Genomic DNA, 25,507 nt, shown 5'->3' on the forward strand with positions numbered 1-25,507 from the left:
ATGTATCCCTCCCTGCATTACTCCTACAAGCAGCCGGGCCAAGGAGCAGAATGAAAATAAAGTAAATAACTATAGGGAATTCCTAGACCCCAGAATAGGTCCAGCAATATAGGACACTGCGACAGATGTTGGTCAGCCTCCATCGAGACACCGTCAACTTTAATTTCACTGTCAGACTTGCGCTTAGAACCTGGTTGTTGAACCCCTCAATCATCCAGTGGGGACGCTTGTGATGTCTCCACCAAAGCAAGCGAATGTACCAGTCAACCCCCTCCCGCATGTTGCAGGGCGACTTAAAACCTTTAAAAAAAAAAATGACAGGCACAGACTCCTCTTTGGCAATGTAAAGACAGCTCTTTACTGTTGCGACAGGGAGACTGACCCTCACACAGGCAGGCAGAAAGGTCTCAATTTGACACATCCAAGAGCTTCTTTTATACATAGTCAAACAATGAGGGTTACAAAAGTAGATCGTTTCATCAGTTATCGATTAATACATGCCCATCACCTGTGACCCTGGAATTTAGCCTAATTCAATACCTACCCTTGCAGTTTCTAACAACGATTAAACTTAGCCATTCTTTGTTCGCGAGTGCGCATATATTTGTGATAAACATAATTTTAGTGGCGTGTGCGCTTTATCACTGTACTCGTAAGACCTCTGTGTGTGCTAAGCGGATTAGATGTTCGGCAGCCATTGTCTATTAAGTTACAATCTATTTGGAAACACAAAGTGTACGCAGTTGAACCTGTGCGCTAAAGCTAGAAATACCTTCAAGCTTGCGAAAAGCAAGTTTGCCATGAACTGCATCCCTTTCAAGTTATTTATTTCATTGTGTCTTCAAGTGAACTCTTCACCTTTTTCTGGTCAGTAGAAAATTTGGGCCTACACTGTTCTTTCGCTACGTACAGCTGTGTGCTTTGTTCTGGTGTTTGTTGCACTACGTTTTTTACATTTTCTACTGTGTGTTCATATTTTACATTTCCTATAAAATTCATCTAGAGCAATCTTTCGTGATGCCTTCACTAAAGAGAATGCGGTGGAACATCAGTCATCGACAGAGTGGAACAAAACACAGGCAGAAATTCATAAATATAATCTTTAATCTATATAAAAACAGTCTTACAGGTGCTGACAAATCAAAATACAAACAAAAAATGAAAGATGCTGGGTAGTGCTGCACAAGGCGCCATTGCTAACACAGCGCCACTAAAACACCAGAACACACTTATTACAAGTTTATGTTGGATACATTGTGCAAATTACACGAAGACTGTACAACATCTTGTCAAAGGTAGAAGATGCTACATTAATAGAAGTGCAGAGTCGCCTTTTCAGTAATTTCTTTTTTTTTTTTTTAACTTGTAAGAGTCGTGTTCAGAAACAGTATTGGAAGTAAAGCGCCTCGACTACGGGATCACTGGCTGCATTCGAATATTCAAAGGACAGAAGGACATTTCCATTAGGATTGCTTGAGTAGCTGTGTTTCTCTGTAGTCCACAGCACTGCACACGAGGGAAGCACTCCGCTGTGTGATATTACTTATCGAATGACCTTTGAACCAAAAGATGCATGGTCTTGGGAAAGGTTTACAGGCCCTACTCAGAAAGAGCTAGTCTCATAATTCAGGTAGCTTTCAATCCAAAAAGACAGAAGACATTACAGAATACTAAGCCATGTGCCAAAGTTCTGTTACCACTAACTCTACAGCCATGCCAGGAAACCCAAAGACTCGCTCAATAGTCATGCGGGGCTTAGAAGAGCTCAGTGGTTGATTTAATGCAGGGAGACATTGGTTAGTTTATTTATTGTTGGAGAAAGAAGTTAGAATAGTAAGTGCACAGAGGGCCAGAGACTGGTTTCTTCAAATTTGGAATTTAGTTCTTTCATCCCCCATTTTGAGTTTCCTCACCAGTCACCCCCAAACTTGACCCTATGGTTTTAGGCCATAGGGACAGCATAGTTCAGGTGAACTGCATGCTTCTGTATGAGCAGTGAACCAAACAGGACTTTCCTCATCCTTAGCTTGACCAGAAGACCAAGGATTCATGGAAATGGAATACTGCAAAGGAGAATCCAGAAAAAACAAAGATTGCATCTGACTTTCTACAGTGGTCTTAAAAATACTGACTTTTAATTTGCAAGACAAGCTCCCTCCATCTTACGCTCTCTCCCCCGGATTTCCAAATTTCAGTGGTATGCAGACATATTTCGGTCCTGGTTCCATAGCATTAAAGACGGCAATATGCTCTTGGGGCAGGCGGTTGGAACAGATGGGGACGAGTCTCTGGCAACTATTGCCCAGAAGACTGGTTCAGGAATTTGGTCCTTTTTACAGATGTTTCAGTCACACATCCTACCCCCTCACTGCCCAGGGGGCTGAATAGGTAGCATAATAACGTCGATGGCTTAGACCCTGCTGGCTTTAAAGAAGGGGGCGACAGCAGCTCTGGACTTCATGGACTCCCAGACACAGTTGCCGCTGCTCTTTTCAGTGCAGGCCAGATGCAGTGCCTGGTGGGCCACCCAGCTGCGCGACATCAAGGCATCGGTCCAGAGGCACTGGTTGGACTTGGTGACCGCGCATGGTCCATTGCAGGGAACAATCTAGAGAGAAACCGAGAAATAAGGCATTAGTGGGATTAAAAACTAAGCAATGTCATTAGTAACCTAGATGTCCATCCTTCCTAGGTACCTTCGCTCCACGCTAAAGCGTCAGTGAAGCCAATTGCTCACGTGAGCTATGGTGTCTCCCGAAATAGTGGGAATTTACTGAAGATTATCTCCTCCTCCCTCCACTCCCCCACCCGTCTTCAGCAAACCCACTTACAGGTTTTAGAGCATGCACCCTAATATGAGACAGGTCACCCCAAGGCCAAAGGATCATAGGCTTAAACAAAGACAGCACGAATAGAGTCCAAAGGAACAAATGACCAGTATCATGAAAGGACATGGCTAGGAGCGGGTGAGAGGCGGAACACAACATTAATTGCTCTGGATGTATACAACCAAATGAGCACCATCTGCAACGCTCAAAAGATGAAATTCACAAGCGGTTAAACTCTGACTCCTACAGTCTCTTGTTCATCTGGTCACTCTTAGCCCTGGAATCAAGATCTTTTTGGCAAAATCTAAATGTTGCTTCTTAAATTGCGTCAATGCTTAGTCTGGGCACGTCGATTACAGGTCTGGAAAGTTCCAGTATCTCATGACGCTACTCAAGTCTCTATAAAACAATTGCAAGTCTCTGATGACTCACGGCCTTTCAATAAAGCAGGCGTTCATGCAAGGAATGAATACCAATGTACACCTTGTTGGTAGGAGACCGGGGAAAGTGACGGAGTGACATCATTCGTACTCATGCCTTAAGATCATAAACGCACTCCTAAAAGGTGCAAATGCTGTATGGAGCGCCCAACCCAACTTCCCAAAGAGATGGAAAGAAGGCTGCGTGCACTATCTTATGGTGCCTACATGTTAGTGCGCCTAGAGTACAGTGTAACATGGAGCAGTGTCTGGAAGGGTTGGACCACTCCACGGAAACAAGTTATATGGACAGCACAGGGGTTTTATGGACCCAGATGATTAGCATAAAGGGAGGCTGAGGACTGTAAGAAAGTAGTAGTACTAATGTTTCTCACCGGCTACACACAAGTAGTGGTGAATACATTATACAATATGCAAGTCCCTCAATCTACAAATCTGACATGGCTGAGATTACGAAGTCAGCTCTGCAATCTCTGCAGCAGAATCCGATGCGCCCGGTCTCCAGATACTACCCTTCCTCGCTTAGTTAAAATAACCCAGTCTTGGTCTAAAGCCCTCTTCTTTGGGAAGAGCACCGCTGCTGCTTCTCCCAAATAGATACCATAACATGCTTCGCTTCTATGGGCTTTAAAACTCTCACCAATGAAGTGCCAGCCACTGACCAAGAGCCAACACTCTTTACTCATAGTGGGAGGAAAGGCAGCTCTTTTTATGCTGCACCTTCTAAACATGCTGCCTTAGATGAAGGCATGGTGCAGAAGCCTGTCAACATATAGCCACCAGGTTATCCTATGGGGACAGAGAGGATGCAATACTGCGGAGCACTGGCACTACCCAAGCAGTCTGGCATAGACTAGCAATTTTACACACAAACTGTGGCAAAGCAACACAAACAAGGGTACTGTGGGCTGACTCCCATGCCTTGGGAAGTTTGAAAACTTAGCTGGGGGTTTATAAATCCAAAGTCTGAACACTTATGCTGGAAAAATTACTCATGCAAGGGTTTTAAGTTTTGGTGGACAACTTCCTACATGGTCTAGACTGCAGGTGGCTGTGCGAAGCGTGCTGTAACCTTGTGATGCAAGGCCGAACAGTGCTATCTGGCTGGAATAGGAATAGGTGGGTGCTGCACTAAAGGAAACTCCAAAGAGTACTCAGGATAGGGGTGGAGATCACACACAAAAACACACACAGGGCAGACACTGTTGAGAGAAGCAGGGAGAAAAAAAAAAAAGAAAAAAAAAAAAAGGAAAACATAAGTAAAAAGAGAATGGATGAGATGGCGGTAGATCGTGAGCACAAAAGAAAGCTTTGATGAATGAAAGAAAGAAAGAAAGGGGAGGTAGTAGAGAGAAAAGAGGAAGAAAGAGCAATGAAGGAGAAAATGATGGAAAAAGGAGAGCAAGTGAATCAAAGAAAGAATTGATAAAGCTAACAGCCCTGCCTCCCCATCACCCCAGACTCTATGACACGCCCACATTTACTCTCGTAAAGGAGGGATTCCAAATGCACCACCAATATTTTCAGCATGCCGGTAGCTATTTAAAAAAAATATATATATATATATATATATATATATATATATCCATCCATCCATCCCTACAACAAACTTCAAGAAATGTTGAAAAGAGGAACAAAAGCAAATACGGATGGAGCTAAAATATCTTGCAACAGCCTTGAGACAACGAGGCCTGTGTGTTAAGGAAGAGGCGCGACTTACCTCGCAGCCGCAGCCGGTTTTGTAGAGGTGCGTCAGCCCTCGCTTCTGGCTGGGGGTGAGCTTGCTTACGGGAGAGTTAAAGCCACACACTGAGATCATCACCATATCGTTCACGATGTGGCCTGCAGAGAGGAGGGGGCACGGTTAGTATGAGCCCCGACATGCTCTCTAATCGCTGGTGCACCACACCTATAAACACGACACACGTCCCTCGGGCCGATCAGCGGTTACTGGGGTCTTCAGAAGTAACTTTTAGGGGTGGGGACACAAGTCACAGAAAAAAAACTTGTGGGGCCTCCTGAAAATGCAATCTTTTATATATATACATACACACACACACAAAACTTCTTTAAATAGGAGAATATATATATATATATATATATATATATATATATAAACACACACACACACACACACACACACACACACACACACACACACGCCCAATCTTGCCCTCGTCTAAAGAGAACAGCGTCAACACCCATGGGACAAAAAAACAGCAAGTTAAATCAGACTTGTGATGCCTTCTGCTTGTAGATAACATTATAGATAGGTCGACTTCATAATTAACCCTGGAGTTCCCTCACCAAGTGAGAAGCTGCTGACCAGAAGAAGACTCCCGTATACCCTCTAAAGCGGAGGTGTACAGCAAGACACAGGAAGGTACCCCCTCCCCCAACCGGGTTCCTGCTTGCTCAGCCTCACTTACATATGGACAACATGTGTAGGTGTTTAAGAATTGGGAACCTGTCAGATGGACTTGGCACATCATTTATGCTAAATATTCAGACATAATTTGTTGCGTTCCAGCAGATCAACCCGGAGGCGGGAGCATTCTTCGCCAATCACGCTCTCGACCAATCAGTTGCCTGGGCAGATTCCCCTTAAGGCTCATCCACTATGCTTACAGACACCTCGCACCACACCTATGTGGGCTTGAAGAGCGCACACTGGCTCGGTAGGGGAGAAGGGCACAACCCACCTGAGAAGAGGAACTCCTCGCTCTTGTTGTTGGAAGGATGAGAGTACCCGCAGAGGCTCTCATGGATTGGGGTGTAGAGGTACTCCAGTTCTGGTTTCAGATCATATCCTTTGAAGACCTGTGGGAGGGGGGGTGGGGGTGGTAAGACAACACATTAGAAGGTGGAGGACACCAGTGATCCATGAGTACAAAAAGCCACCTGAAGGGGGTGCAGGGATAATGCCTGGAGGTTGGGGCGCATACCTCTGTGGGCTTGGACAAGGCAGATGAGAGGGTAGAGTCTAGGATCACCGGCAGCGCTTACTGATGGAGAAGTGTCAGAGCGCGGACCATGGGGAGCTCGCTTAGTATGTTCCTCTACTAGACGTTGGATAGGGTAGGAGTAGCATAGGACCAGTGATCGTGGGGCGCTCGGGTAGACCTCTCGTAGGGTGTAGAGGTGCTCCTTGCAAGGAGTCTGCGCGGTCTGTTCTTATTGTACGCATTATGTATGGCCGGGAGGTGTAGGAGCACTGATTGGAAGGGAGCTGGTCAGTTTGTCCTTACTGTAGGCATTGGGTGTGATAAGAAGGAGTAGGAATGCTGAAGATGGGGAGCTCCGGGAGAGGTGTTGTATGGCAGGAGCGGTGTTCGTGGGGAGATTGTGCAGTCTGTGCCACTTTCAGGCTCAGAATGGGGCAGGGCACCACAATGAAGGTGAGAAATGACTGGAGTTGAGGGCGATTGCTCTGGGATAGGCCGGGAGCCACTGTTGCAGTGACCACCACTGCATGGGAGCGCCCTGCCACACACCGTGTACCTATACACAAGACGGCCAAGCGCGGACAGGGGACCGTACCTTGCTGACTTTGATCTGGAGACGCAGAAAGCTGGGCTCCTCATCGGTGCTGTTCTCTCTCCTCATCTTCTCAATACCCACAATTCTCCCACGAACCACTGTGGAGGCAAAACAGAGTTCAGCGGCGAGTGGTAAGCACAGGGCGAATGCGTAAGTAACCGGTGTGCAGAGCCATTCCTAGCTCTCTGTGAATACTTGGATCTGCTAGGTCAGGCCGTTTGCATTTATATTTTACTTACATACATGTTTTTTTTGCCCCATATTTTACAATGAACTTGCACCCGTAACCCAGCATTTCATGCACCAGGTTACCAGACAGTGTCCAGCGCCAGAGAAGGGACATTCCATGGAACAGAGTAGGAAAGTTTGGGCACACACAAAAATAAATGTTGAGTGAACATTCACAAACTCTTTCCCACCCACTTTCACTGTGATAATGGGCTCAAAGTTTACTTCAGTAAAGGGAAGAGGTACATTCCTTTCCTGAATGAGAAAATGAAAGTTATCCACCCCCCAGATCCCCCCCAGCCCCCACCCGACTCCCCAAATTATTGATTGAGGGCTGTAAAAAAAAATTAAAAAAAAACACAAACACTATTGGATAAAAAAATAATGCAGAAATGGGGGAACGCGTGCACAATTACACACTACATACAACTGCACATGGAGAAAGCCCTTCATTTAGCATCTGGGATTTCACAAGATTCTTCCCGGGAGTAAGCCTGGAAACATGCGAGCCTCATACGTTTTCAAGGGGGGGGGGGGGGGCTTGGAAACTTCGGAGAATAACTAAAATTCGTAAGTCTGCAGCTATGCGATGTAGTAAACCCGTGGGTGCAGATTTATCCACTTTTTGGGAGAAAAACTCCCCGCCCCCCCCCCCCCCCACAAAAAAAATATATATATATTAAAAGAACAAACTCATTAAGGAGAATCGGAGAGAAGAGGGTAGAGTTCTGAGGAAAAAAATAAAAACTTGGACAAAGAAAGACCATTTTTGGGGTGCGTGGAGAGATTTAAGCAGAAGAGAATACTTTCGGTTGAGGGAGAGGAACAGCAATTTCACACAATGGAGAAATTCACAAAGAAAATGGCACCTCAGTTTAAGATCCGAAAGAGGAGGTGTGAGATAACACCATAAAGAGCATACGAGAATGTGGGCCAAAACTTGTTTTCTATTTTTTTAAGCGAATTCCTCCCATCATTTCCTCCCCTCCTCCCTCTGGCAAACCATCATTGCCTTTGGAAGTGAAAGAAACGGCCCCAGTTCCTTTCATTCTTCAGATCAAAAGCCCCTCTGGCTTTTTCTAATGCTGGCCAGTGTGATGCAGGGTTTAAAGCAGAGAGGGCTCTCAAGACAGTGCGGAGGGAGACGGCTTGACGCGGAAAGAGACACGAGAAGGTGAGAGAGGACATTACAAGGAGGTGAGACATCTGATCAACACACACTGCAGGCGTGCGGTCGGCCTGTGACAGGCACGGGCCTGCCCCGGAACATCTCAGCAGGTGAGGCTTCCCGGCGGGGCTGGGACAGGGCCAGGCATGTGCGCCAGGAAGGCCTCCGAGCTCCCGGTGCGTGCACATGAGGCAGGAGTGAGGCACGACCGCAGACGGACACTCACAGCCAGCTGTGCTGGAGGGAGCAGGCGTGGGACAGGACCTGGAAACACGTCGAGGTGCACCAGTGCCGAGTGCTGTGGGGTCCAGGCCATGTCTAGCTGCACCAGTGCAGAGTGCTGTGGGGTCCAGGCCGCGTGTTCGCTACAGGGTCTAGCTGCACCAGTGCCGAGTGCTGTGGGGTCCAGGTCACGTCTAGTTGCACCAGTGCAGCGTGCTGTGGGGTCCAGGCTGTGTGTTCGCTACAGGGTCTAGCTGCACCAGTGCCGAGTGCTGTGGGGTCCAGGTCACGTCTAGCTGCACCAGTGCAGCGTGCTGTGGGGTCCAGGTCACGTCTAGCTGCACCAGTGCGGAGTGATGTGGGGTCCAGGCCATGTCTAGCTGCACCAGTGCAGAGTGCTGTGGGGTCCAGGCCGTGTGTTCGCTACAGTGTCTAGCTGCACCAGTGCCGAGTGCTGTGTCGGGGTCCAGGCCGTGTTTGCTACGGTGTCTACCTGCACCAGTGCTGAAGTGTCTCGACCACGTCTATCTGCACCAGTGGCGAACGCTATGGTGTCTCTGCCACGTCTATCTGCGCCAGCGCTGAATGCTGCGGAATCAAGACCATGTCTAGCTGCACCACCACTGCATGCTGTGGAGTCTTGGCCATATGTTTGAGATCCTGCCCTTTCAGGAGGTGGAATAGTGTTCCTCAGAGCCAAACTAGGAATCAAAAACAGCCCTCGAAACAAACCACTCAAAATCAGCCCTGTATTGGGTGGTGCGTAGGGGCGTGGTGTCAAAACAGCATATATTAACTTTTTTCAAACATGTTGGCTAAGTGCTTAGAAACCCCACAAGCTTAAACATTCAAATGGCCTGCCACCTGATAACCCAGTGGCAGCCATGTGCCACTGCACTCCACCCATGAGAATCCATGGGCACACAGCACCCGACCCGTGAGGATCCATGGGCACACAGCACCCGACCCATGAGAATCCATGGGCACACAGCACCCGACCCATGAGGATCCATGGGCACACAGCACCCGACCCATGAGGATCCATGGGCACACAGCACCCGACCCATGGGCACACAGCACCCGACCCATGGGGATCCAGAAGCCCTCATCACCCAACCAATTAAGACCCTTGGCAAACAAATCCACCACCCCACCCGACGAAGGTCAGAGCCCACTGCACGCCAACCAGGAGGATTCATAGCACATGACCAGCCCCCCTGGCAGATCCGCCGATGAAACTTCGCCTGCCTTCCTGCTGCTTGACTGACAGCGTCCCTGAGCCAGCAGGCTGACAGCACCTTCCCAGGAGGATGCACCGGGCCCACAGAGGTTGCACAGGCAGCACCTGGGAGAAGCAGTGTAGCCCACCCATCAACGGACCCTCCCAGGAGGCTGCACCGGGTCCACAGTGGTGGCACAGGGAGCACCTGGGAGAAGCAGTGTAGCCCACCCATTAACGGAAGCAGGCTCATCCGCAAGCCCCGGCCACAGACTTCAAAGCACCCTGTAATTTTTGGGCGATGGAAACAGCAGGCGGGGAAGGAAGGCTGGTCGCTCCTTTTAATTTGTGGTGCTTGTGACGACTGAAGAAACTGTCTAATTAAAGGCCCACCCAGGCGACCAGACTGGAATCAGAGCTCTTGCAGAAGGCAGAACCTCATGGCCAAATACAAGACTTGTGGAGGATCAAAAGTGCACTATATCAACAGGGCAGCCCAGTCCAGTCCAGTCCCCCAAAGCACTTAATAGGAGCAGAGCACTTCTAAGTGTGCAAAGCAGTGGCAGAGGGAAGCAACGTGATTTGCCCAGGATCACAGCCTGGGCAAGTGAAAAGTAGGGATTAGAACCCATATCTCATGGTCCAACAGTCTCACCTCATGTCAGAGATATATCCAGAGACTTAATTCTCTGTGGAATAGGGGAGAGGCTCCCACCACTAGGGGAGACAGTTATTCTCAGGAGACTACTGTTATGTTAATTGCGATTTGTAGAGTGCTTGAATACAGGCAGGTCTCTAAGCGCTGAGAGAGAGTAGCCACAGCCCGCCCCCACGGGTGAATCTTAGCCCCTGATCAGTCTGCGTTATGCCCAGGACTCTGAAGACGAGGGTCTGCAGTTTGTTCCTGAAGGGGAGAAGGGCTTTTTGTAACCGGAGGTGGTCAGACAACTTATTCCACAGTTGCGGGATAAGGACAGAGAAGGCTCACCATCCTTTAGTCGTGTGGTTAAACTGTGGGCAGGCCTATTGGCCTCCCTCGGATGACCAAAGGATGTGGCCAGGGACGTATTCCCCAGCTGCTCTTTGATGTATCTTGGGGCCTGCCCATAGAGGGCCTGTGGGCGATACAGAGGCCCTTGAATCTAGCCCACTGTTTGACGGGGAGCAAATTAAGTTTTTGCAGCAGGGAAGTGGCCCATGCACATCTGGGGAGCTTGAAGATCAGCCTAGCTACACCATTCATCGCAACTTGTAGTTTGCCTAGCAACTTTTGTACAGCGGATTGCCATAGTCTAGGCGCGACATGATCAATGTGGTCACCACCGTCCGCATGGTGGAAAATGAAATGAAGGAGGCAGTGTTTTAAAATGAATTGCATCTATATATTCTTATGGGGAGGGGGCTTGAGGTACCTAGGACCCGTACGAGTGTAGCTATCACTAGTGTGGCAGGTGCAGGGACAACAGGGTCATGGGTAGGAATGGCCACCCTGCACCCCCTTATATGGCTGTCCTAGTCCCCACCTGGTTGCATCAGGCCCTTCAGCTTCCTTGCAAAGCCACATGATTCAGCCTCAGGCAGAAGGCGGACTATTTTCTGGTGTGTGACGGAGTACAGCGGAAGAGGAGGATGGCGCTGAGCACCAAATTTGAGGTGCTCTTTGAAAAAAGAGCGGGGGGGGGGGGGGGGGAAATACGAGACTGGAAAGTAGAAAACGTATTTAAAAAGAAAAGAAAAGAAAAAAATTTTTAAAAAAAAAAGAGAAAAGAAAAGCACACACACAGGGCTACAGAATAGACCGGAAAAGAGGGTTCTACGTATACCCAAGGCAGAACATTAGAGAGGAATGAGTAGACAGTTATATAAAATGTAAGGAAGATGGGTAAGAACACAGTGCCGAGAATCACCACATAAGGAACTGCAGCACTAAGGGAAGAGGATATGTGCTCCTCTCCCCTACCCCATAACCCCCCCCCCCCCGAGGTCCGCACACGGCCTCTACTTACCAACTTGTGAATGGCAGAATGCAGCCTGCGGGTGCTGAGGGGCGCAGCTGCAGGCTTCAGAGGGAGTCCCCTGTGCCAGGAGCAGCAGGGCTACTGCCGCCAACCCACAGATAGAGGCTCCAGACATTCTCGCGGTGTCCGTCCGGGGTCCAGGGAAGTGCTGAAAGAGAGGGGAGAGATGGACAGCTTCAGACCAGTCCTGCAGGTGCCATAAAGAGAACGACTGGCACTAACTTACTTCAAGTACACCCTGTCCCCCCCCCCCCCCGCCCCCTTTCGTTGTCGATAATGCTGCTGGGAAGAGGTCACCAAATCACAAAGTCCCACCACAAAAGTGATGCAAAGAGATGGAAGGCTTATTAAGCAATGCAGTTCAGCATTTGCATTGAAAAGTTCCCCAGAGTAATGCTATGTTGGCGAAGCTGTACCCTGCACGGCTTCACATCAAGGGGGCGCTCCGTGGGTGGTACATCTGCAATCCCCCACGGCTTCGAATGCACTGCACAGCACACATACAAAGTAGGAAAAGTCTTAAAGGATAGTTTATGTAGTGGTAGGGTCCCCTTATTGTACAAAACCTATACTTCAGAGAACGCAGACACCTTGTACTATGGTGCAGCCAAAAGTGCGCCAGGAAAAGATATATATGGCAAATTTTTTCTCTCTCACTTCGACGCAACGCAGTGCAGCAGCTTTGGTTGTGGTGCTGCTTTGCGTTCACGATTAATTATTATGGACCTTGGTTTCTTCTCTACTGATTGATAAAGTAGTAATTTATCTTTTTGGCTGCATCACCCAGACTCCATTTTTTTTTTTTTTAATATTTTTTTATTGACAAACATCGGCAAATCATACATCACAGAGGATCGGTCGAGTCAGCTAGCACATTTCACACAGTCGAAGGGACATACATTCAGACTCCATTTTTTGTCGAGTGCTGTCTTGCATGATGCTGCTGTGCTGTTTGGTGTCTATCACCATGTGTGCACTTGAGGATATAATGCCTTTCTGCTAACCGTGGGAATGCCTTCAGGCAGCCCCTGCAGCGCTCCTGGGGTGCCCCTGTGCATCGCCCGATAGATGAGGCAGTGGGTTGGAAGAATAACTTTACATTTCGACTAAGGGGCGAGTCTGGGTACACAAGGCACCATCCTTATGATTCGAAGCTGTGCGGCAGGATGTTCGAAGGCCCTAATTTTGATCCATGTGTTATTTTGATTGTGGCACATGATCAGATCTTGGCATAAGCAATTTAGTGATATTAACAGAACTGGACCGATATACTCATGTGAGTAATGAGGAAGCATTTCAAATCGAGGTAACCAGGCCATGCACCTTCGCCCTTTGCCTTGCCCCCCCCCCCCCTTTTAACTAGCCCTACACTGCCTTTGCAGCCCTTCATCTCAGGAGTCAAAGTCATCAAGAAGAACAGAAAGCAAACATGGCTCCTGTCCTGCCCCCCCCCCAAGCAACAAATGGAAGGATGTTGATGGGCTATGGGGAGATTTTAGCACGGTCAGATTTGTCCGGTGGGCACTCGGTCAATAGGCCTGTATCGGAATTGCAGCTGTGGGCACCTTTTTGGGCAGCGTGGTGGACGATTTGGGCTGTGTCTGTGCTGTTCAGATGCCACCAGCGGCCCAGTGGGGGCCTGAGCGGCCTTCCCGGAGGCAGATTACCCTCCATTACGTCCCTTTTACCAAGGTGGTGGGGGCAGGGGCGGGTCAGTCAAGTCTGTTCCTGGAACGGCCCATTAATATTTGCAGATTGAGCAGGGGCTAGAGGCCTGAGCGGAAGTGGCCTCACTTAAAATTCAGGCACGGTTCACCAGTGTGAACTAATCAGTGCACAAAAGAGTCCTGGCAACATTTGAATTTAAAAAAAAAAAATCTAAGTGACATTAAGAAAACATGTCTCTTTTGGAGAACCCTCCCCCCATAAAAAAGTGCAATCCGTAAATGTGGGCCACTTTTTTTAGGGTGCCCAGGCCTTTTTTTTTATCCCAAGCCAACTCTGCTCGAGATGCCATCAGGTGACAGAGTTCATATTGTCCCTCTGTTACCCAGGACATTTTGTTGACTTTATGTCAACAATAACAAAGTCGTACCAGGTGGCTGGGGTACGTGTCGCAAGGAGATCGGAGGATCAGACCTAATGCCCTCACACACCTGTTAGGGTGTCATGCTTCATCATTGGGCGCTCCTCGTCTGGCCGGCGCTGCAATGCCCGACGGTCCTGGGGGCTTCTTTATCAGAGATGTTTTGATCTGAAAATGCTGGAATGATGAATGCAAGTGAGGGATTTATGGTGAGTCTAGTGGGTGGGTGGGGACTTGAAAATAGGCTCCGGTACCCAAAAGCAATTCATTTAACGTGAGCATGCCACCCTAACAGGTGTGTGAGGACATTACGATCTGACCCTCAGATCTCCTAGCAACAACGTACCCCCAGCCACCTGGCGCAACTGTCTGTGTCCACTTGGCAGAGAAACGACCCCTTTGTTGATAATAATTGTACTGTTTCCCGGAGGAGCACGGAGTAGGACCTCATGAAAATATTGCGCTCGCCCGTCCCCCATTGATTTAAACGCGATAACAACGTCACCATCTGCATTGGCCTTGAGCCCAATCACATAACCGGCATCATTGAGATGCACATTCATTGGCCGTGTAAGGCGGGCCGTGTCTTTGCAAAGGTTTCTAAAGAGGAATTACCGGTACACTTCTGGGGTAGGATCTTCCAGGTGGAATGATCGCTGAGAATTGAGGCGCACAGACAAGCTGTACGGTGAAGCCCTTCATCATTTTCAGCGATGATCGCTAATTTCAAGGCTTCAAAGTAGTTCAGTAACAGATGCCATGTACCAAAAATGTGGCTAAGACTAGAAGCGGAATAAGAAACATCAGAGGCAGACAGCGATTGCTTATCGCACTGTTGTAGCAAGACTGCCAGATGCCCCACAAAGACAAAAGAGGAAAATTTTGGACAAAAAAAAAAAAAAAAAAAAAAGTATGAGAGTGAGTTAGTGTGTGTACTCAAGTCTCTCTGTAGTTACAACCCCCCCCCGCACCCAAGTCACGAAGTCCAGAAAGGGTTTCTGCCGCGCTCTGATCGGCGTGGCCTGGAAAGGGCGGCCATTTTGTGTGGTTCAGCAATAAACTAAGAATAAACAGCCTGGTTTTCCCCTATTGGCTGGGTTGGTAGACACTGTGGTTGCCTCACCATAAAAAAAATTATATCAGTGACCTCGGAGTTAGGTGTGTGTGTGTGTGTATGGGGGGGGGGGGGGTCTCTACCCCTGGAATAAGTACCAGTCCACTCTCACGACCCTCTGGTACCTGCCCCCTCCCCTCGGCTTTGCCAGCCCGCGTGGGATGCTCCGAGGTTACTTTGAGGCCAGATGCCGTTTCTCGGACATCGGCCCCAGCCTCGAAATAAAACATTCTGGGAATAAACATTCTGGGCACTGCGGTGTGTCTGGGCAGGAGCACCGAGCACAGGCACGCTTTTGTCTGCTGCTCCCTTCAGGAGGTGGCCTCCAGGAATGAGGGGGGGGGGGGGGGGGGGGCGCTGAATCCGTTTGATTTTGTTGACTTGCAGGATGCCGTGTGCAAGAAAAAAAACTGAAATTAAGTTACAGGTCCATTAAAGGTGAACGCCCAATATGTATTCCAAACTCCTCAGCCAAGGGGCTTCTGGGAAGTGTTATGTTATGTGGCAGGAGAGGGCCAAAATACGCAGCAGTAAGTTATGCCCAAGAAAAGAAATTATGTGGCACATTTTGTAGTAGTATTACTTCATTATTTCGTCATTGTTAGACTTGGCACCACTGTCTGGGCATTGGTTGTACCTCATTAGTACCTGTTTAATACCCAAATATAGCAATAAGCAACAGTAAGGTGAATCCATCCAGCTTTGCGAACGGCCTTACACTGGCCAGGCAACAAGTGACACTACATTTTCACTAACTTTTGAAACGTTTGAGCTAGAAACAATTTGTTGTTAAAATCTGATGATGAGGCAGATGGTTGATTATGTGGCAAATCTAAAATCATGTGAAAATCGCCGCTGCTGCACAATCTCAGTGGCCCGGGCTATAATCTTCCCACTGCAGCAACTCTCAGGTTTGCAGGAGGGCGGGGCGTAGTGTCGCTCACTCCCTATAAACCCATCAAGAAAATAGAGTTTGCCACTCGGAAAGGTTCTCCTTCTATATCATGGCCTCAGTATCTGTGTAGCGCTTTCTACCACTAGTGTAGCATCGCAGCACTTTCAGAATCTGCAAACCGTGCATGTGGTTCTGGAATTGCCACTGCCTGCTTGCGCACAAGCAGTCTTAGTTTACCAGGCATATGCGGTCTGATGTGAAATAAAGTGTAATGTGTTCAGCCAGGCCTGCCTCTTCTTGTCTGGCACACTGACTGGTAAGGCTCCAGAAACAGGAAATACATTATATATTGGGTCACAAAAGGCACAGTGTGATGTTTCCATTGCGTTCTACTAATCTAGCCAAAAGTCCTCGAGTGCGGCTCCAAACTGTCTGTAAGACTTAAACAAACCTCTACAAGTTTCGCTCATGTGTAAGAACCCAAGAGGCAAGGCGCATAGGTGAGGTGGATCCTGTATGTCCATGTGTAGGATACAGACCCGCCAACAGCGTGGGCCCAGACCACTTTATAATCTGCACATAGGAGGTGACGGTCGGCACGTGCAAAGAGAACAGACTGCACATGCGCAAGAACCATCCTTGAGCGGAGCACGACACGCTCTAAAAAAAAAAAATGGATCTCCTCGCTAACCTTATTACACTTGGATTGAACCTTAACCTCTGCAATCTATCTGCAACCTCTGTTTCTTCATCTCTGCGCATGGCGACAGTAGGGTGGCCAACATGGCTCAACGCGAGGTAGGTTCTTTTATCGTTTGCACCCGGATGTGCACGACTCCAGAATGCCACAGGGCTACCAAGGCACACTGCAACCCATACACTGGGCATGTATGCAAAGGACCAGGGGGCACATAATACCTCAACACCAGGCTGCCTGGCAGTGCCGGACACCGTGGCTTCCACAGGCGAGACGAGGCACGCACAGATTTTTTGCAAATACTTCGAGGGTGCTAGATAGTGTTTGGGCTCAAGACAATGCCAATGAACAAAGTCCTACTTTCCAGACCCAGCACACCGGTCTTCGACCCCCGCTCGCCTCAAGACTCATTGGTCAGCACATCCTCCGATAGCAGGATCTGTGCTCTGTGGAACTAGAGGTGAAGGGATTCTGATCATTGTGGAACCTTCGGGATGTTTCCATGGTTACCCTCCAGGTGGGGAGCAGTCTAGGATGGATGCGTGGTCTTGAGACATCCAAGCATCTCTTAGCTCCTCCTACTACACGTAGCACGGTTTGAAAGGGAGGACAGAAACTGTAGATTGCTACACTTGAGCATGCATTGTGGGTGGCAATGCAAGCTAGGAAGTCATTCCAGATATCAGAATTAAATGAGAAATCTCTGTACAGTGGTGTCAAGCCCTCTGGGACCCCAGCCCTGTGACACCACAATACATAAAGATTCAAAATGAGCAGATGGTTCACTGCACTCGAAAATCAATTTGGTTTCTCCCAGCCTTGCAAGGCTGAAAGTGAATCCATCGGGCCATTTATTCCTGCTTGGATCGGGTACATCGAGTAAGTCCTTCAAGGCTCCCAGAACATGCAAAGTCAAGTCTGAACTTCTGAGGGGTCTGACACGCCTGGCATCGGACGCTTCCAGTTTAGCCACATCAGGTCTATCTACGACCAAAGTGGAAGATGGTCTACTGTGAGGAGGGCTGGAGGAGAGGGCGCAAGGATGGCAGTACGTGTGGTAGGTGAACAAGAATGTGGGAACAGACAACGCCACAGTCCATTCAACATTTGTGCGTGGAAGCTGTATGGTAAGTGCACACAACAGCCCTGCACCCTTGGATGTGGAGCTCACGAGACCATCCACAGTTCACACGGTGGACCAGTCCAGCCATCTTGGGTTTCTTCATTTGCGGGAGGGGGGGGGGGGGGGTTTGGAATCTCTGGACAAACCGATAACCCGCCCGTCCATCACAAGTGGCAAACATGGACTTTTGACCAGTTTTGGCACAGCCATTAGTTCAGGCAGGAGAAGTCTTTGGAACTTTAAGAACACCGACACTAAGTTGTGAAATAGCTCCACTTCAGAGCGTGTGGCAGTAGTCAGTGACAGGGATTACATCTGGCGGAGCTTTAAAAAAAGGCGAGGACGTGGGAGTGAGAACACGCAAAAGTGTCACTTCACAACCCGTGGGAGATACTGACAGAGCAAGTATTGGTCAAGACAGTTGTAGTAAAAACATAAAAGAAATTTAAAAAAAAAAAAAAGCTTTCTGCACATCATCTACGTGATTAAGAATGTAACGATTCAGCATACTTCTGAAATACAAAATGGAGAGGGGGGGGGGGGAAATGGTGCGGTAGAGCGACAACAACCCACCCTGCCTGCCCCCCCCCCCCCCCCCCCCCCCGAAGAAACAAAACCACACTTAATGACCAATTTAAATAGCTGGCACAAATGGGTAAGAAAACAGCTGCGTTGTCAAGCCAAACACTACAAAAAATACTTGCAGCGTTGACGCCATTATGAGAGACATCATGGAGTTTTCTCTTCTGCACGGTGAGCAGAGGCCCTAGGACAGGTCAGGGCACGCCCCCTCGAGAGCACTCGGAACGCAGTTACCGCACGAGCTCCCTCGAGAGCACCCTGACCAGCTGCCGCACGAGCTCCCTCGAGCGCACGCTGACCAGCGGCCGCACGAGCTCCCTCGAGGATTCACCCCAGCGGCATCACTCACGAGCTCCCTTGAGAGCACTCCGGCGTCAGACGTCGCGCGAGCTTCACTGGGAGCACTGACGTAAGGTGCCACCCAGGCTTCACGGACACCGCTCTTGGAAGGCGGTCACCGGGCGTCCAAGAAGACAGGCTTTGATCGTACCGCGACTGGGCAGCTTACGGCGTGGGGCGGTCCCAGCAATGGGAACAGAGCTTAAAATAGGAGGGGTCTCCAGCAAACAATGCAATGACCCCTTTGAAGCCCGGCGGCTTGCTCTGGACCCAGCCACAAGTGAAAACCCGCGAGCAGCAGCTGCTCAAATTCCAGGCTGTGGCGGGGTGTGGGGACTGCGGTGGAGACATTTTTGCCCTTGTCAGAATCGGTTTATAGTCAAGCCCACTGGAATTATGCAATTTTGCAGCGTTTTCCGCACTATTCAATATTTACACGGCAGTCCCATCACCTGCTGCATGCTTTGCACTTTAAAAAATAATAATAAAAAAAAGTGCCAGCCACGGCGCCACGCTGTGACAGAAACTATGGAAAGGTTAACTTGTCACCTTTTACTTGTTAACTGCTGTGTTCTGGTACCATGGAGGTGAAGCTTTTGTCCAGACAATGTCAACGTGTTATATTTAAATAACGCCATATTAGTCAACACAAACTGCCTTTTCTTGATTTATAATTTAGTTAACCCTGCCGCATAATTTGATTCTCAGCTGCCGCATAATTCCAGTGGAGTGTGTGGCTGTCCTGCATCAGCAATAAAAGCAGTGGTGCTGCACCCTAGCCATGCCCCAGGTGCAGAGGGAGTAGGGGATGGCAGGGTCTAGTGTGGGGAAAGTGATCCATCACTACCACGAGATTACAGTCCCCTGAATCCACTCGATCACTAGTGGGGTGCGGACCGCAAACACAGACCCATCACAGCATTCGGTCTGCTGATTCTGCAGCCGCGGATTCTCTGCTCAGACCCTGAAGGCACCGGCACAACATTACAGACATCCTTCTTCAGCCCTCAGTGGGCTCTTGACTTGCCTAGGGCCACTGGCCATTCACATGCCGAGGCAGAGAAGGACCACGTGGGCTCGGCTGGTAGCCAGATCCCTGCACGCGGCAGCACTATGCAACCTCATGAGGATCTTTGATCCTGTGGTGTATAATAGACAACATGCAATTTCAGATCTCTAGAATGAGGAAGAAGTGCGACAATTAATGTGTGTGCACCTTTTCCCGCCATCCTAGCGCTTTATCACCTTTCCGCCATCCTAGCGCTTTTCTCAGATTATACATTACATCAAGGAGGTGCGTGTTTCCCATAAAATGTGTCATCCAAACTCTGGTCTGGGGCTGAACTCGGATTTGCACAAAACTCACAAGGTGGGCCTTAAACGCCCAGGTTGGTCTTTACTAATACACAAGGCCACTGAAAATATGGGATTTATCAGAGAATTTTCCTAATACATTTATATTTGGCACGTTTTCTACCTAGTACATCACTGGCTGAATAATGTGTAGATTTTAACGAAGATAAAACGGTTTCTAGCTGAAACGGATCAAGGGTGACTAAAAACGCAGCAACAGGTGTTGTTGCTGTGGAAGTACCGTCTCAAAGGTTGGCTGGTCACCTTTCAGTTGCCTATTTTTGGGTGTTAAACTGGTAATATTAAATTGAAACCTTAGCCAAGACAATTTTAGCGTGTAAAAAAAAAAATGACAAAACAAGGAACACTATCACAACATTTTCTCCATTACGCCACGTAATTTCAACTTTCCTTGCCACATAATTTAGTCAACCATGCTGCTTAGTGTTTGTTGTCCCCTTTCCCTTCATTCCATTGGCTCAACTCATACACTAGAGTTGACCATACAGCTTGACCATACAGCTTCCAGTAGGGCGTGGACAGACTAGACAGCCATCCGATGGCTCAAAGGATGTAGATCGCCCCTAAAAGTGGCAAACACTGCACAATCCGTGGCAAATTGTCCCTTTACCCAGGGCAGCAAATGTGGCCGCCCAGCTCTGCCTCTGTTACCACAACACCCACAGAAATCAATGCTCCCGAGCCTCTGTTTCTACCAGCAGCTCTCCTGACAGCTGCATGGTCTGGCCTTAGAACCCTGGACCATCCCGGAAAAGGATGCTGCAGAACCTCTGGTTTTAGTGAGCAGTGGACAGGAAGGTGGGTGAATGACATGGTACCCAGAGAGCAGCTTCGTAGCCCTTTGTGTGTGGTGGGAGGGGGCATCTAGTTTATAAGAGAAAAAAAGCCACACACTGTTGTCTTTACCCAGTCCTGCATCTCTAACAGTCAATAACAAAAAACTATTTTATACGAGCCGAGTGCTCACATAATCAAAGTATTGTCAAAACCAACAGGTCTGGGCTTTTTGTGCTAACACATGCAATGTTTTCACTGGATAGCAGAATGCACTGAAGGGAGTCAGTGGGTGCAAGATGACCCGTGCATGGAATCTGGAGGGGGCAGAAGGATCCACCCAAAAGCATTGGGCGAAAGATGAACACTCTCCCGGGCAGAGCCAAGAAATGACTGACAAAGCCTCAGGCCAATGGCAGGCTGAAACAAGCCAAAGGTTTAAAAGGGGTGGACCCAAAGCCAGCTCTATGTATGTTGTTAACAATAGGTCTCTTAGAAAGTTGTGCTCCCCAAACCAAGACAATTAAAAAAAAAGTAATACAAAAAAGGTACAGACAGGTAGCTGCTGGTTCTGATGGCTTCGTAAATGAAGCGGCGATCTGGGGCCAGAATACTATTGTACCCGAACACAGGGGAGTCATGAAACCCACCGTAACAGCTTCAGCGGGGTTCTTTATGAGCAGAGAGAAGCGGATAAATACCACCATACAAGAACACAGCATCAATAGGAGAGTAAGCAAGAGCAAGTAAGAACGAAAGATGGGCAAACAGAAGAGGGAAAGATGGAAGGAAAGGTGAAAGGAAGTATGGATGAGTGGGTGGATGAATAAGCAGTAGATGGATGAGTTGGTGAAAGGATGAATGAATAGATAGGAGGATGGACAAGTGAAAGGAGGGCAGAGTAAAGGGATGGACAGACAGATAAAAAGCCAAGTGAATAATTGGCCGAGTGGACGGACAAATGGGTGGATGGCACAGTGGATGAGGTTACGATGGGTGGATGTATAGATAGATGCAGTGCTTGAAATGGAAAAATAGAAGTGCAGGAGCTATGTACCACTGTACCTGCTCGTTTCTGAGAAGTGCCGGTACTATCTAATTAAAAGGATTACATTTGTCTTTAGCAGTGCCGATACTCTCCCTCTCAAAATGCTGGTAGTCCGGACCGACCCATTTAAAGCACTAGATGGATGTCACAGTGGATGTATGGCAGAGTGGATGGATGGATGAATGAATGGGAGATTAGTCACATGGAAGGATGGATGGCAGAGTGGATGGATGGCAGAATAGCAAAAGAAGGATTGAAGGATGAACAAATTCATGGATGACAGAATGTAAAGGTAAAGTAGTGGATATCAGCGGGTGAACGGAAGGTTGAATAAATAGATTAGATGGAAGAGAGAAGGCAGCTCTTCTAGGGAGGGCTGTTATGTTATGTCATTTGTAAAGCGCATGGCTGTCCCGGGAAAGGAATGTCCCAGCGCTGACTGCCAGGAAGAGAGGACAGGAAAGGAAGCTGCCGATCAGCGAAAGAGCCAGGTCTTCGCCGCCCCTCGAAGGCGCGGAGGTTAGGAAAGCTTCTGATGGAAAGAGGCAAAGAATTCCAGAGGGTCGGCGCAAGCACCTTGAATGAACACCCTCCCGCTCTGGTTCTGTGAAGCCGAGGGACTCTTGCCAGGCGGAGGGGCCGAGCGTACAGCACGCGTCGGAATGTAGGGGCGGCATAGGTCACTCAAAATCGCTGGGTCGGAGCCTGCAAGAATTTTGTGAGCAAAGCAAAGCGCTTTAAAATGGATCATCTGCTCTATGGGCAGCCAGTGAAGGCAGCACAGCAGGCCGGAGACTGAGCAGGGCATAGGTTGGGCAAACAGCGTGCGTGCTGCAGTGCCCAGGGTGCTCTGCAGCCTTTTAGTCGCTGACTTGTTGGAGCCAAGGAGCAGACTATTGCAATAGTCCAGCCTGGCTAGAACAGTGGTTGGACAGTCAGCTGACGAGTGTGGGGGGGTAAAAAAAAAACAAAAAAACAATAGGGGTTTGATGCCGTGCAACAGACTTGGCATGATCTTCAAAGGAAAGGGCGCTATCAACCCAAATGCCTAGATTTTTTACGACGGTTTTCGGCAGAGGGGCAGCGCCAAGCTTCGGAGGCCACCAATTGCTGCCCCAGAGATGGGAGTCTCTGCCTAGTAGGAGAATCTCAGATTTAGTGGGGTTCAGTTGGAGGCAGTCAGCCTCCATCCCTCTTGAAATACAGAGGCATCCTGGCTAGGGTCCTTGGTAAAGGAAAGTATCAGCTGCGTGTCATCTGCATACGACACCAGGGAGATGTTACGGGCTTTGGCCAGCAAAGCCAGCGGCCGAATGTAAACATTGAACAGGGTAGGGCTCCATGCTGAACCCTGGGGGACACCGCAGCGAAGGGAGTGAGTATGGGAATGGAAATGGGGGACCATGACTTGAAAGGACCTGTTGGTCAGAAACGATGTGAACCAGGCGAGGGCTTGGTCGGCGATACCGATCTCTGGCAGCCAAAAAAGCAGAATGTCGTGGGAGACCATGTCGAAAGCGGCACTGAGATCAAGTAGAATGGCTCACTCTCTTCGCTTCCTTGTGCCATCAGAGATTTAGTAGAAAGTGGGGGGTATTTTAATTTCCTGGCAACTCTCTTGCACCAACAGGGTGACCAAGTTGGAAGAGCACCCAAACTGAACTCCAGCAGGTGGTGTGAGGCTGGGACAAAATGAACACAATATTCCTCTGGGTCCAGGGGCAGCCGCTCGTTATCGGGCTGTACTGCGGTAGCTGGTGTAATGAGACATTTCCAGTCATCAATTTGCCCCATTTCAGGCTTCCTGTGCCAGGACTTGCATAACACATGGTGGGACCATCTCCAGGGACAAGCCACCAGTGCCCACCTTCACCGAAGCCTTGTACCGTTTCAAGAAGACTTGGGTAGGCCCTACTACATGGAGGGAGGAAAGTCTCTGAATGAAGGGCCTTTGCAACACTCCTTAGAAAACTTACAATGCTTCAGTGATTGTGGGCAGCTGGAAGGCCAACACATCTGTGTGGGGGGGGGGGGGGGGGGAAGTGTCCTTTCACACTGTCAAAGGGCATAGGGGACTCACACACTCCCAACTGAGAGCAGGAGTGCAAGGGGCGGAGCACACATAGAAACTGGTCTTTCTTGGGGAGCCTGAGACCCATGGGCAGGCTGTGATGGGTGAACTGAGGCAGCCATAGCCATCTGGAAAGTGGCCCTAGACATGACACATCACAGGCCCAAAGAAGGACCTGTCGCTACGGACCAGGGACACCTTCTCCACAGGACCAGATTGTTAAACTTTGTGTGATTGTCTCTGAGAAGGAACAGGCGCTTTAAAGTGTTTCACTCATGAGACTTCAAAACAGCACCATCTGGCAGCAGGATATGGGCAGCTGCCTGTCAAGGACCCCGGAGAAGGGCAGTGGCCGAGTGCCTGCACCTCTTGTTGGAAAGGGGAGTACCGGCACTTCTCACCAGGAGTGAGATACTTTAGTGAAAAGGGTACCTGTATCACTGGTCAGTAGTAAACAAGAACTGTGGGTAGTGACTTTCTGCACTTTGTATCCATTTCAAGCGCCGATTCAGAGAAAAACAAATAAACATAAGGCAGCTTCTGCCCCAGTATCTGTCAACAACAACAACAACAATCCAGTGCTCTGAAAATGCTTTTCGAAAGAAAAAAAACACACACACACACCATAACAACATTTGTCTGTGCAACAACAACCGGCGCTCTTAAATAGCACTCGGGTATATAATTACCACGTAACTCGAGATCATCATGGACACCAGTACCCAATCCCAAACAAAAACGCATTCTGGGAGTTGTAGTCCTGGATCACCCGACTCTGCAAACAAATCTACTCTAGAGCACAAGGATTTGAATAAAGGGGGCAACTTGGATCAAAATGATGCCCCTAGTGAAGTCATCTGGTTTCAACACGACCTTTGGTGCAATATCAAATAACGTTTAACGTACTAGATGGTTCAGTCAGAGACATTATTTCAGCCCAGTGCGTTCCTCTAGCAACACAAAATGCACCGTGGGATTTGTATTCTGCGTTAACTTTAAGTGACACCAACTAGAATAGCGCACGCGCAGTGGGTCGAGCTCAGGGTGACATTAGCCAGAGGCAACGTCCGGTGGCATGCTGGGACGTGTAGTTCCGCAGCCTCTATCCTAAGTGCAGGCTACGTAAGAGCAGCATTAGAAGGTGAGATCTCTTACCTCGGGTCTTCGGCTGTGCTGAGGGGGCCTTGTACCTCCGATGGCGGCTCTGCTACCGGGAGGGCTGCAGGACTGGGCCGTGGGTAAGACAGGAGCTCGCTGTCCAGGACCGCACTCAGGGTATCGGATGGCAGGCTCTGTACCAACGCATCCTCAGGCTGCCTGTTATAACCACATCCGAAGGCCCGCCCCTCTGCCCACGCCCTCGGCTGCCATTGGACGGGGGAGGCCCAGCTCGGGAATTCCACGCCCCCGTCCGACAGGCAAGTAAAAGTGATGTTTGTGGTATGAGGTAATAGGAAAAGTGTGTTTTTTGCTTCATTTTAGCGCCGCCACCCCAGCTTTCCTGTTGCTCAGATCTTGGCGAGCTCTGTGGGCGGGAGGAAGAGTGTAGGGTCGCCCCCCCCCCCCCCACCCCAGCTCCATTGGAAACGCGCCTACCACCCCCACCCCCAGGTGGATTTCAAAGAGTTTCGTCCAAAAAAGTAATGTTTAAAATAGAGTTTTTCTTTAATTTATTTTTTAACGTAGACGCAGACATTTTGCAGACAACTTTTGTGTTTATGGTTCATGCACCCCCCCCCCC

The 25,507-nt window shown here is 49.1% G+C and overlaps 2 protein-coding genes across 4 annotated transcripts in view; one reads left to right on the forward strand and one right to left on the reverse strand.

The window, feature by feature from the left end:
- The window catches only part of SYN1 (synapsin I), a 561,211-nt gene that overhangs the window by 210,407 nt on the left and 325,297 nt on the right, over positions 1 to 25,507 (forward strand). The window lies entirely within an intron of this gene.
- On the reverse strand, positions 1,083 to 25,113 carry TIMP1 (TIMP metallopeptidase inhibitor 1). Its single transcript, XM_085629523.1, has 6 exons — positions 24,922 to 25,113; positions 11,652 to 11,811; positions 6,809 to 6,906; positions 5,971 to 6,088; positions 4,989 to 5,110; positions 1,083 to 2,608 (listed from the first exon to the last, which is right to left on the reverse strand). The coding sequence occupies exons 2-6, from the start codon at positions 11,776 to 11,778 to the stop codon at positions 2,411 to 2,413; spliced, it is 663 nt and encodes a 220-aa protein (XP_085485649.1). The 5' UTR covers positions 11,779 to 11,811; positions 24,922 to 25,113; the 3' UTR covers positions 1,083 to 2,410.

This window comes from Triturus cristatus, chromosome 10 (assembly GCF_964204655.1).
Source record: "Triturus cristatus chromosome 10, aTriCri1.1, whole genome shotgun sequence".
Classification (NCBI taxonomy): Eukaryota; Metazoa; Chordata; class Amphibia; order Caudata; family Salamandridae; genus Triturus; species Triturus cristatus.

Excerpts from the sequence above, each read along its gene's own strand:
- TIMP1 (XM_085629523.1), bottom strand. The coding sequence starts at position 11,778 with ATGTCTGGAGCCTCTATCTGTGGGTTGGCGGCAGTAGCCCTGCTGCTC. Across the intron at positions 6,089-6,808 it reads TCCAGATCAAAGTCAGCAAG|GTCTTCAAAGGATATGATCT; the intron begins GTACGGTCCCCT and ends CCCCTCCCACAG. Across the intron at positions 5,111-5,970 it reads CGAGGAGTTCCTCTTCTCAG|GCCACATCGTGAACGATATG; the intron begins GTGGGTTGTGCC and ends TCCTCTCTGCAG.